Source organism: Trachypithecus francoisi, unplaced genomic scaffold (genome assembly GCF_009764315.1).
Source record: "Trachypithecus francoisi isolate TF-2019V2 unplaced genomic scaffold, Tfra_2.0 Lachesis_group4, whole genome shotgun sequence".
NCBI classification, from domain to species: domain Eukaryota; kingdom Metazoa; phylum Chordata; class Mammalia; order Primates; family Cercopithecidae; genus Trachypithecus; species Trachypithecus francoisi.
Window position 1 is genome coordinate 84,148,467 of NW_022681469.1, and position 13,045 is coordinate 84,161,511.

General features: G+C 38.5%; 1 protein-coding gene across 1 annotated transcript in view; it reads left to right on the top strand.

Moving 5' to 3' along the window:
• Positions 1–3,653: 3,653 nt before the first annotated feature.
• Positions 3,654–13,045, top strand: part of SCIN (scinderin) — an 85,445-nt gene continuing 76,053 nt past the window's right edge. The window contains exons 1-2 of the mRNA XM_033193155.1: positions 3,654–4,289; positions 11,356–11,510. Coding sequence (XP_033049046.1) covers positions 4,091–4,289; positions 11,356–11,510 — 354 coding nt within the window. The 5' untranslated portion in view covers positions 3,654–4,090. The remainder of the gene's footprint in view (positions 4,290–11,355; positions 11,511–13,045) is intronic.

Sequence of the window (13,045 nt, forward strand, 5' to 3'; positions counted from 1 at the left end):
CCATTCTCCTGCCTCAGCCTCCAGAGTAGCTGGGACTACAGACGCCCGCCACCACGCCGGGCTAATATTTTTTATTTTTAGTAGAGACGGGGTTTTACCGGGTTAGCCAGGATGATCTGGATCTCCTGACCTTGTGATCCACCCGCCTCGGCCTCCCAAAGTGCTGGGATTATAGGCGTGAGCCACTGTGCCCAGCCCAAAGTTTTAAGTTATGGAAGGATCAGTACTTTTCCTTCCTCTCAGCCTGTACAGCACTATTAACAATCCTGTCTCTATTTGAAATGTTATATCATGATACTTTGCATTAATTTTGAGCTTTAAAATATCACCATAAAATAGTATTTATCTTGAATGCTACTTTGTTTTGTTGTTTTTTGTGCCTTTTTAACTTTTGCATCCTAGGCATGTGTCTTACTTGCCTCACACTAGCTCTGGCCTAACCTAGAGGGAATTTCACTTTCATCTATGCCAAAGCTTCTTTTTATTTCTCCAAGAAAGGAATGATCACTGAAATTGAAACTGAACTTGAGATACTTCTGGTTTTTAAATTATCTTAAGTCTAGAGCACCAGTTCTTATATTTTTCTTTTCCTCAGGAGGAAGAGACCACATGATTTCAGTCTACAGATAAGGAAACCAAGATCTAACAGATCAAAGTAAAAACTAAGTTTCTTAGTGCTGCATAGGACACACTAGATCAGAAGCTTCTCTAGGTACAACCTTGAGGAAAACAAAACCATAAAGTATGCTTCAGGGAAAAACATCTGGCCAAATAATTCAGATTGAAAGAATACATTTTTGGAAAGAGCAAGTGCTTTTGAATGAGAGAGAGAGCTTGAATTCCCTTTGGCTACTCATCAGCTGGGTGACTGACTTATGGCAAACTCCAAAGTTTCAGTTTCCTTATCAGCAAAATGAGGCTTCATATCCACCTCTCACTGTTTTGGTCAGGAGAAGAAAAAAAGAATATAGATAATAAAATGTATCCATTAGGATCTCAACTTACAACAGAGGATGCATGCAAAATAGGAAAATTCTAGGAGATTTTTAGGAAGCTATACACAAAAATACACAGGCAGAGAAAACAAAAGGAATAAAACATGTGAGGGTAGAGTTGCTATAACCCAACCGGAGAGAAAAAGTCAGTTATCTGCCTTTAAAAGAACAGTGACTTTTTGCAGAAGAAGCCAAGCAAATAAATACTCCGACCTCACTCTCTTTTCTCCCTCTGGTCTCCAATCAAGCCTTGGCTAGAGGACATCAGAACCCACTTGATTTAGCTCTTGCAGATCAGCCTCAAGGGAAGATGGAAGGGTGCAGGACAGAGAATAGATCTAAAGGAGCCAAAGGAAGCTTACCACCACATAATAATAGTTCCTAATTATTGAGCGTTTTCTGTGTAACAGACACAAATACCTTATTTGTGTCAACTCACTTAAACCAAATAATCTTATAAGGCAAATATTACTTCCCCATTTTAGAGATGAGGAACGTGAGGCTGGCTGTATGTAGTTAAGTAACTTCCTGAAAGCCTCAGAACTAAGGATGGAAGCAGGAATTGAATCAAGGTAATGTGTACTATAGCCAATTATTGTCAAACATCAGTAAGTGGTAGTAATTGGTTTCATAATTATCATCACTATCATAAAAACTATTTAATCCCAACTAATTATATATCCAGGGGTTTAACTCAATTGTAATACTGCAAATGCATAATAAAGTATGTTCAATATGCTATTTGTAACACTGTATTGGCAAAATATACACAACATTTAAATGCCTAATGTTGGGGCTCAGAAACCAATACCACAAAATGTGACACTTTGACATGCTGAAATGAAGAAGGCTCAAATTTTCTTTGACCTTCCTTCACCAATCTTCTGTTTCCCAAAGCACAGGATGAAGGTGTTCTCTAAGTTCCCTTATCTGCCTAAGGTTTCGACTTGCCAAAGAAGAAAACAGTTACCTCTGGTCACTTCCCTGACTTCCCACAAACTGAACTCATATTGCAGAAAGAAAAACTGAAGTCTGTCAACACACATGGACAGACTTTTGTCACAAACCACTGTCTGCTCTGCAGGCTTAACAGACTTTGTCTCAGGCCATTGTATGTTCTTCAAACCCATTGAATTCCCCTAAAAATCATTTTCTAACTCCCCAAATCACCCATACATCACCCAACTGCCTTTCTTCTAGTAAGGATGTACAACCATCTGTACCTCATTGGGATACTGGGCAATCACTCTGTGATTCTCCCCCATGTCCGCTGATAAATTTGTATGCCATTTGTCCTGTTAATCTGCCTTTTGTGACTTGATTTTTCAGTGAAGCTTCAGAGGGCAGACAGGAAGTTTTCCCTTGGCCCCTACACTATGAACTGAGATAGACAAAATAAATTAGTATGTTTATAAGGTGGAATACCATGTGATCAGTAAAAACTGGTAGCTCTATGAGTACTGTGTGTTGATACATAGACACACAGAGACACACACACACACACACATACACGGTGGAGGGGATTCGGAAAGGTTATATGTTACATTTTCTGTTAAAAATTTAAAATAACTACATTATATTCTTGTTGACAAAATTTGAGTGTCTGGAAAAATACATAAGAAACTGGTAATGTAATTGCCTTTGGGGAAAGCAACTGGGTGGCAGGGTGAAATGGAGATAATTTTTTATTGCACACATTTTGTACTTCTAATTTTTTTTACCATGGTCATGTAATAACCTATTGAAAACATAATTTAATTAAGGAAAAAATTGAATTTTGCATTATTATTGATGTTCCAGGGATTCATGTAATTTTAGAAATTGAATGAAAACAATTTTACGTGCATGAAATTCAGCTTTCTTACTCTATACATCCTGAGTGATTTGCCTTTTTCAGTAACAAAATCCTTTACTATACCAGCTTGTTAAATGAATGCCAAATCAAGAGTAAATTTTCCATATGGAACACTAAAAATTCCATAGTGTTTTAGCCATCCTGCAAAAGCAAAACCTGTAGGTAAAACAATGAGAAAATTATCACCTTGAAACTAGGTAACAGATAACCCAGAAGGCCGGCCAAGCATAAAATTACAGCCACAAACAGCCCTGCAGAGAACATCTCAGGAGGGCGGCTGCTGGGTTTTTGTTGTTGTTGTTGTTTTCATCTCTCTTGGCCAAAGGAAGCAGGTGGTAAGAGAACTCAACCACAGCTCCTGAACTCCTTGAGATTTACAGAGCTCTGTCACCTGGGGTAAGACTGTCATTCTTCCAGGTTTTCTTCCTGTCCAAGAAAACGGACACGTTGTTTTTCATGGTATTTTCAAACTGGAAGATCCAGACAGAAACTTTGGTCATCAGGAATGGAGAGACTGCCCAATGAAATGACAGAATTGATCATTAGGATGTTTGTGACTCAAAAAGCCAACTTTTTAAAGAAGGATGCATTGAAATTACTCCAACATGCTAATGTGGCACACTACTCTGCTGCCTAACGGCAGTGTTGCTATTAGCAGAGGAAGATTTGTTCTAAGAAAGAATTATTCTAGAGGGCCAGAAAGAGCAGGTATTGCTCCACCCGGGTAAACGCTGACTCAACTCTGTAGGGCTGGCACGCTCTTTCCTCACCTCACCCCTCCTGCCAAGAACAACTTAGATCCAGAAATAACAGAATTAGCGAGAGAAGAGGAAATATGTAGGACGGTGATGATGAGTATGCACGAGGGAGTGCCAAGCAGTTTTAATCGCTAATGTTATCCGTCTATTGCTAGAGAAAATGTCTTTCCTTGGAGGAGGCATTGGCACGAGTTACTATAAACTCCCTCTGAATCTCAACACTTCTGGGACGCCGATTCAGCTCCTGGCCTGGGGCAGGGCGTGGGAGCTTGGAAGCCAGCGCTGCGCTCCCCGTGGGAAGCGATCGCCTCCTCCATCAACTCGCGCCCGGGCACTTAGCCCCTCCCGATTCAGGGCGCCGCCTCCCCGATGGCAAACCTTATAAAGTGGCGGCGAATAAGGTTCCTCCTGCTGCTCTGGGTTTAGTCCAGCTACAAGGTCAGCGAGATCCCGCGCCCCCCGGAGCATCGCGTGCAGGAGCCATGGCACAGGAGCTATACCACGAGGAGTTCGCCCGGGCGGGCAAGCAGGCGGGACTGCAGGTCTGGAGGATTGAGAAGCTGGAGCTGGTGCCCGTGCCCCAGAGCGCTCACGGCGACTTCTACGTCGGGGATGCCTACCTGGTGCTGCACACGGCCAAGACCAGCCAAGGCTTCACCTACCGCCTGCACTTCTGGCTCGGTAAGGGACGGCGGGCGGCGGGACCCCGACGCGCCAAGGCGGGCGAGGGGAGGACGTAGGGGTCCGAGATTTGCAGACGTGGGAGCAAAGGGGACCGCAAACTGAGCTAGACTGGAGACGTGTCGCGCCACTCGCGCCCCCACTGGGCGGCCCTTTGCGGCCGGCCACTTTCTCCCCGCCGAAGTCAACTCGCCTGCTGCAAACGTGAGGCTCTGGCGTTGTCCGCAATTGACTTACCCCGCAAGCTTTGACCTTTGCCAGGTGTAGTTCCGGGACTTTGGAGCTGGTGACTCTGGCTTCTTCCCCTTTCCCCTTCAAGTCTCCAAACGCCACCCTTGTCCAGGGGTTCTGCCACCGCGCACGCCGTCTCTGGCCAAGCCCTGCTCACCTTCCGACAAGCTCAGTCCTGCTTTCCCTGTCGGGATGGAGAGGAAGTAATAAAGTTTGGGTGCATCTGCCGCCGCTGGGGAGAAGTCTTTTTCTTTTCCTTCATACATTATTTTTGTTTGATGCTTTCGGGCACTGGCTTATTTTCTCTGTGATTGCGGGGATTATTGTTCTGGGCCTCTTTAAAATAGGATTCTACCCGCACCACGCTGCTTGCGGGTCTGGTAGACAAAAACTCCGCCTCATTAGGAAGTTGACGTCCTCAAATGGAAGCAAGAAAAAGATACAGATATTTTATATATAAATAAATAGCTGTATATGGGTATTTCACATATTTATGTAGATAGACTGCTTTATTGTTATTATTTATTATTTATTTTAGCAAGGACACAAGATGGAACAGAAACGGTTCCTTCAGCAGTAGTAATTATTTTGAGCCGCATTCCTGCCAGGCTGTCGGGACACTGGGCCTTGTGTGTTCTTTTTCCACCTTCTACTTTTACTCATAAACATCCTGAATGTCCAGCCTCTCCCCAGGAGGTCTTGTGCCAGTGGGCACACCCTGTGTAACAACATGCCTATTCTCTGAGCCTTTTTGCCTTCTTTTAAAACTAGCTAGCCTGCCCAATACTCGTGTTTGTTTAGTTTTCTCCCTGAGCTTAGGAGGAAAACACACAAAACCACACACACACATACACATTTTTAAGTCCCTGAAAGCCAACATTGTAATCTCTAACACTTGAAGATTTTAAGAAACGAAATAGTAGAAAACATGGAATAGTGGCTGTCTAAACACTGGCAAACACCTGGAACAGGCATTTGAGAAATGAGAAATGAAAAATATGTAGATGAAGATAAGACTTTTAATTATAACATTTGGAGTCAAAAATTTGTGTTAGTTTGAGGAGGCGGAGAAGGCTCAGCCTGAGTTCTAAACGCATTTTGGTTTCTTGTTGCATTGCTGTTATTCCTATTATAATGCTGTAATACACTGTCATCTATTTGTATTTTGTGCCAGAAAACACTGAAACTTTAATATATAACCCATGTTCAAGAATGAATGATGCCAGATCGAATAATGATGTCCTTACAGAGGACTTTCCATGCAGAACTTAAATCTAATATGAATGAAAGTGTTTGAAATGCCACATTTGCCATTTGAGTAAATTAAAATGTGAAATAATTCCATGTCTTACTGTAGACAGCAGTTAAGTTTGACTTTGTCAGATGACCGCAAGGGAGATTTGAACACAGTTCTTTAATTCTATGCATTTTTATCCAAGTTGACTTCTTAACTACTATGTTTTGTAGGGTTTACAGATTAACCTTATTCACTTAATTATCTACTTAATTATCCACTTGGTGCTCATAAATTTCAAAAATATAATTAAAAATGCTTTGGGCAGAAACATTTATAATCTTAAAGACATGCTAAAACTGAAGCCAATAACATGTTAATAACAAGCAAATTCATTGAGTAATTATTCAATATGGCCAGTACTGTACAAGGCACTTGTGGATATGAATAATTAGTGAACCTTCTCTGAAAGTTCATCACCTCAAAGGTGCAAAAAGATAAAAAGTGATATAACACAGGTAGAATGTGATAGTTACTATGAAAGCACCAAGTGTCTGTGGTTATTGGGAAACAGAAGCTTTTACAGAAAAAAAAATAAAAAAAGAATGAGAGTACTTGGAAAGGTTTTTGTGTCAAGAGAAAATCATGGAGAGAAAAAAGCTTCAAGTAAAATAGTCAACAGGACCTTCAGATGGGATTGCCCAACAGTTCTTCCTACTTCAGTTCCCTAAGAAAACAGAATTTCATCCAGAATAGTATAGTCTAAGACCTAAATTAGGATGAATCCATGAGGATTCATCAGAGAGACAGAGTGAGAGAAAGTCCCAGGAGAGAGCTGACCATCCAGGGGAAAAGAACATTTGGTTAAAGGGAATCAGCTGGAAGGAAGAGAAACTGAAGTTAAATTGAGATGAAAAAAGGCGCATAGCATAGAAATGAAGAAACAGGCCAAATGGGAGGCAGAAAGGGGAAACAGGAAGAAGTTGGATCTAAAACGAGAGAGAAGAGAGGGAGAGTCGTCTTTCCTGGTCTCTCCTTCCGTGTTTCCGTAACACTCGGCATATCTCAGATTATTTTATTGTATTAATATTACGTGCTTAAATGTATTAACATCATATACTTAAATGTAATGAAAGTAAAAATTTATTGCAAAGAACTTAAATGTTATTGCATTAGCCCTTCTTTAAAAACATTTCAGCTTTGCACCTAGCAGTTTAAATGCATCCATCCACCTTCTGTTTCTAGTTCCTTATAGCACCAAATGAATGGGTAGGTCTAGATAGTAAAACTGCTCCCTGTCACATCCCTAACCTAAGCTACAAACACTTATCCTCATTCTTTCTGTTTGCCAGTTTTAAACTTTACCCAAATATATTTTAAAGCAGTATACATTTATGTTACAAGTGGGCTGTATCAGGCCTTGTGCCCTGAGAATCCAAAGGATTGGATTACAATATACGATACAAAGAACTTATATGAAGGACTGGCTAGGATGCTGAGAAACTGGATCATTTACATTGCTGGAGCATGGGGGTGGGTACGTGCAATGGTACAGCACTCTGGAAAAGAGTTTAGTAGTTCCTTACAAAACCAAATAGACTACTACCATATGACCCAGCAATTGCATTCATAGGTATTTATCCCAGAAAAATGAAGTTTTGTGTTCACATAAAAACCTGTACCTGAATTTCCACAGCAGTTTTATTTGAATAAGCAAACACTAGAATCAGCCCAGATGCTTTTCAACAGATGACTGGTTGAACAAGTTGTACATCTGTACCAACTAATACCACTCAGCAATAAAAAGGAACAAACTATTGATACATACAACAACTTGGACGAAGTTCCAGGGAATCATGCTGAGCGAAAAATCCTAAGAGGCTTTATACTGTATGATCCCATTTACATAAAATTTTTGAAATGACAAAATTTTAGATTTGGCATTGCCATTGGTTATGTATTGATAGGGTGAAGAGAGGATGATGTGGGCGGGAGAAGAGTGTATTATAAAAGGGCAACATGAAGGATGTTTTTGGTGGGACTATACAGCATCTTGATTGCAATAGCAGATGTATAAATTTGCTCATGTGATAAAACTTTATAGAACTAAATTCACACACACACATGAATACAAGTAAAACTGAGAAAATATGAATAAAATAGGTGGATTATATCAATGCCAATATCCTGGTTGTGGTATTCAGTGCTATACTGTACTATATGTTAATATACTAAGCCATACTGTAATTTTACAAAGTGTCACTACTGGGGGAAATTGGGTCTATTGATCTGTGTCTATCCTTCAACAATATCAATCTGTTTTAATCACATTAGCTGTATAGTAAACCTTAGTATCAAGTAGAGTGATTCCTCCCACTTTATGCTTGTTTGTCAAGATTATTTTAGCTATTCTAGGGCCTGTGCCACACTATATAAATTTTGGAATAAGCTTGTGTATGTCTATAATAAACCTTACTGTGATTTTGATAAGAATAACATTAGGCCTACAGATCAATTTGTGAAGGATTGAAATCGTTATTACGTGGAGTCTTAAAATCCATGAACACTAAATGTTTATATTTACTTAGGTCTTCATTGATATTTTGCATGCCATTTTGTAATTTTCAGCATACAATTCCTGTATATGTTTTTAAACTATATGCCTGAGTATTTCAGTTTCTTTGGAGTGATTGTAAATAGCATTGCGCCTTTAATTTCAGTTTTCAACATGTTCATTGTTTCTATGTAGAAATGTGACTGATTTTTTGTGTTACTGATGAATCTTGTATCCTGCTAATTTGCTCAATGTACTTTTTATTTCTAGGAGAGTTTTTTTTTTTTTTTTTTTTTTTGGTAGCTCTCTTAGAGTTCACTATGTAAACAATATTGTTTTCTCTAAATAGAGACTTTTTATTTCTTCATATTAAATTTGTATGCCTTTTTTTCTTTGTCTTATTTTATTGCAGTGGTTAGAACTTCCTGTACTATGTTGAATAAGAGTGGTGAGAGTCCACACCCATTTTCCGGATTTTATGGGAAAAACATTCAGTCTTTTACTGTTCAGCATTGTTGGCGCTACGTTTTTTGTTGATTCTAATTATCATTTGAAGGTGTTCCTCTCTATTCCTAATTTGGCTTATTTTATTTTACCATGAATGGCTGTTGGATTAACCTAGTTTTAAGCTCCTCTTTTTATCTACAAAATCATTACATCTACAAAATACTTATAGTAATTTGCAGGATGTACACAAGTCTAACGTAATATAAAATAACATGGCACAACATAGTATAACAGAACATAAAAGATACCGGTAAAATCAGTGTAGGGAACCAACAAATGGAAATCGTAAGCACATTCATAGGGGAAAATTAAATTGATTCTTAAGCAGACTTTATACACAAAGTTCATAAGTTTCTAAACACTTTCTGGAATTCCATCATGCTACAACTGAATTTGATTCTAATTTTTGCATCCCAAGACTGACATTGGCTTTATCAAGATCGTCAACCTCTTTCAGGCAGCCTGTTTTATTCATACAGATATCCCCTGGCCACCCACATTACATAAGCATCAGCAAACGATAGCATAATTTAATTAACTTATTTTCAGTTCATTCATTAACTTCATGCCTGTCCATTTACATCTACCTAAAGAGATTCAGGTTTCAACTTGCAGTCAGGTAACGATGTTTATGTCAAATACAACACCTTTGATGTTAATCTTGATTCCAAGTTATCTCTTAAAGCATCATAAAAATCTACATCTACGTCTTTACAGTATTCTCAGTTAGGGTTTGGATCCCAAATTGGCAGCAGAATGACACCAGAGTCGTTTCAGATTGCAAAATTGCTGGTGTGTTAAATACTTAACTTTGACCACAGCAAGTTCACAAAATTGTTATCATGTCAAGTAGTCTTCTAGCTACTGAGTTTTTTTGTTGTTGTTGTTTTCCCCCCTCAGAAGATACTTGGTATATGGGTCTCCTTTGAGAGTAAGAGGGGGAATTGTAAGAAATCTGATTCTTTCTTTAATACAGCTGACTGATTTCCCTTCTTCAACTTTGGTGAATACTCTCAATTAGGGTTGTTCATGTGAACTATTAAATTATTACAGCTTCTAAGCTTTTATGCATCAGTTATCCATGGAAGAAATTAACATACCTTGTCACTATAAAATTGTACTGCTAATGAGAGCCTGAGTACAAAAAATTACCCACAAGTGTACTGTAGCTTTTAAGAACCTGTGCTTCAGAGTCACACAAACCTACATCTGGTCCTTTTCTCCCAAAAGTTGCTTTATGACCTCAGAAAAGTTACCCAGCCTCTCTAAGCCTCCATTTTCTCTGTTCCAATCTAGTAGAAAATAGGTTCTGCTTTATGAGGTTGCTTGAAGATTAAATGAGATCATCCATGTAAAACATTGGCACAGTGTCTGGCCCATAGGGGTACTATAAATGTATAATGTTGGCCATTATTATTTCTAGAGTCATTTAAGATTTTTATTACAGCTTGGATGTAGTAAAGAGTTTGAAGTGTTTTCCATAAAATGTGAGTACCCCTCCTGACTGTCCGTACTGTGACCTTTATGTACACTACAGACACTCGTTCTTACTAATTGTTTTGACCTTAGTGAAGTTACCTGGATGTGATCTGTATTACAATTGTGAAAATTAAATGTATGTTGTATGTAAAACACCTGGAACAATACCAAGTACATTAACACTTAATAAATGTTAGCATGCTGCTTCCTTTGCTCTTCCTTTCCTCTAAAGATCATTATTTCATTCAAACAAAACCAATCAGATAGTGAATTAGGGAAAAAGACCAAAAAAATGGGGGTAAAATTAAATTATATTTGTTTTCGCATTGTAAAAACCACTTACTTAATTATGGCTCATGATGTTCATATTTCTCACAAACATTAATTAACATGTTGACATATCATAAAACCAAAGATTTATCCTAACAAAGGCTAAACCAGTTGTCAAATGTTTTCATAGCCTGATCTTATTGACCTTACCAAATTAATGCTTACTTAAATCTCATTGGAATAGATTGTTTTATCTTCCTGAGCAACTTCACACAGCAGTGTTTCTTTTTAAAATTTTAAAAGGGATTGGAAAAAGCAGAAACAAAAACAGGCCGGGCACGGTGGCTCACATCTGTAATCCCCCAAAATTTAGGAGGCCAAAGCCAGAGGACTGGCCTCACAGAGACATTTTCCCTACAAAACACTTTTTTGAGAATTAGCAAAGCATGGTGGCATGCACCTGTAGTCCAAGCTGCTTGTGAGACTGAGGCAGGAGGATTGCTTAAGCCCCAGAATTTGGGATTACAGTGAGCTATGATTACGCCATTGCACTCCAGGCTTGCCAACAGAGCAACGCCATCTCTCAAAACAAAAAAAAAAAATAGTCAAAAAAATTGTTAATTTTTAGCAAAATAATATATTACACTATTTTAGCTAAAAGATCTTTCTGTAGAAGACTGTTGTATTGACACATAATTGAAATGAAAATTTCTGACTCCTTTCATATCAGAAATTCTGCCTTAATCCTTCTTCTTGCTTGATATTTGAGGTGCTGTTGTTCACTGTTTTAGGAAAGGAGTGTTCCCAGGATGAAAGCACAGCTGCTGCCATCTTCACTGTTCAGATGGATGACTATTTGGGTGGCAAGCCAGTGCAGAATAGAGAACTTCAAGGATATGAGTCTACTGACTTTGTTAGCTATTTCAAAGGCGGTCTGAAATACAAGGTAAGCAGCTCCCTCACTTTCCATTATGAATTCCTTTCTCCTCTTGTCCATTCATACCTCCTGTCTTTATAGAATGACAGTTGTTTGAGGGCACGGTTTTTTGTGGGTTTTTTTGTTGTTTTAATCTGTTTTGTTCATGGATATATCCCCAGTACCTGCTGAATACAGTAGGTGTTCAATAAATGTTTGTGAAATGTGTGGTACAATATGTGAAATATTGTGACAATTTAATTTGATAGGTTAATTTTTTAAAAGCGCTTTCAATTATGTCTTCACAAGACAACATTTTAGTATTTTATAGCTATTTCAACATTTAAATTTTGGTAATTTGGGTCTTAAAAGTTTTCATTTTTGCTATTCTAGAGAATCTCTGAAGTTTCTGCAAGTAACCTAAGCCTTCAAAATCTCAGTTGTTCTGGAATATATTAATACAGTATTTATAATAATTATACTTTTAGTTGCTGTAAAGAACTATACATGTATTTCCAAAATAGTGTGGTTTGATCTTAGAAGGGATACAGATGAAACTTTTGAGCTGAGAATTCTGCAGGTAAACTACACACATGCACATACACAATTTACCCACATTGGTCTGAAACACTGATCAATTGGCTTTACTTCTGAAAATAAACAAGAACAAATAGTTAAATGGTTCTATCCCTTTAAGGCGGCTTTCAGTATAGGACAGGTTTTTTTGTTTGTTTGTTTGTTTGTTTGTTTTGTTCTTTTTTGGTCATTCTCCCAGTTATCTTTCCAGACTGGCCCTCCCTTCACCATTCCTACAACCCACCCCTCCACATGTGTTCAGTTCAAGTGTGAGGAATACCCTCCCCAGACAAACATCACAGATTTCCGAAATCAAACACGCTCCAGCAAGTCTTCTGCACATCCCACTGCCCCGCCTTGTCAGCATGCTACCCTAGTGAAGACCTGAAACCTTAGAGCTTCACTACAATTCTGACTGTAATACCAACTCCACTTACTAAGATGACAAGGTTTATTTACACCTTTACCTGTTCAGAGTCTTGGTTGAATATTTTGTGATACTATTGAGATCAGAACAAAACATTTATACATTATAGGTTCTCTTATGTCTCTTGAAATCATTATTTTTTTCTAGGCTATGAACTACCCTAAATACAAAACTATTACCTCTCATTGTATTTGATTCACATGAGCTCCTACAGTTTATGACAAATTATACTGAAACTTCCTTTATGTCAGTGAACTCAACATTTTAAATAAGTTGAGTCTTGTAGTTACTAAAAGCAGGTACTGTGACACCATCCTAGTTATGGACCCATTTCTGCCACATATGACTTTTTTGCTTTAGGGAAAATACAGAGCTTTCTGTGCTCAGTTTCCCCAAACAATGAATATTATAACAGCTTCCTCATACAGCTGTTGTATTAAGGAATAAATTAAATAATAAAGTAACTGTGGTCGGGCGTGGTGGTTCACGCCTGTAATCCCAACACTTTGAGAGGCCAAAGCAGATGAATCACCTGAGGTCAGAAGTTTGAGACCAGCCTGAC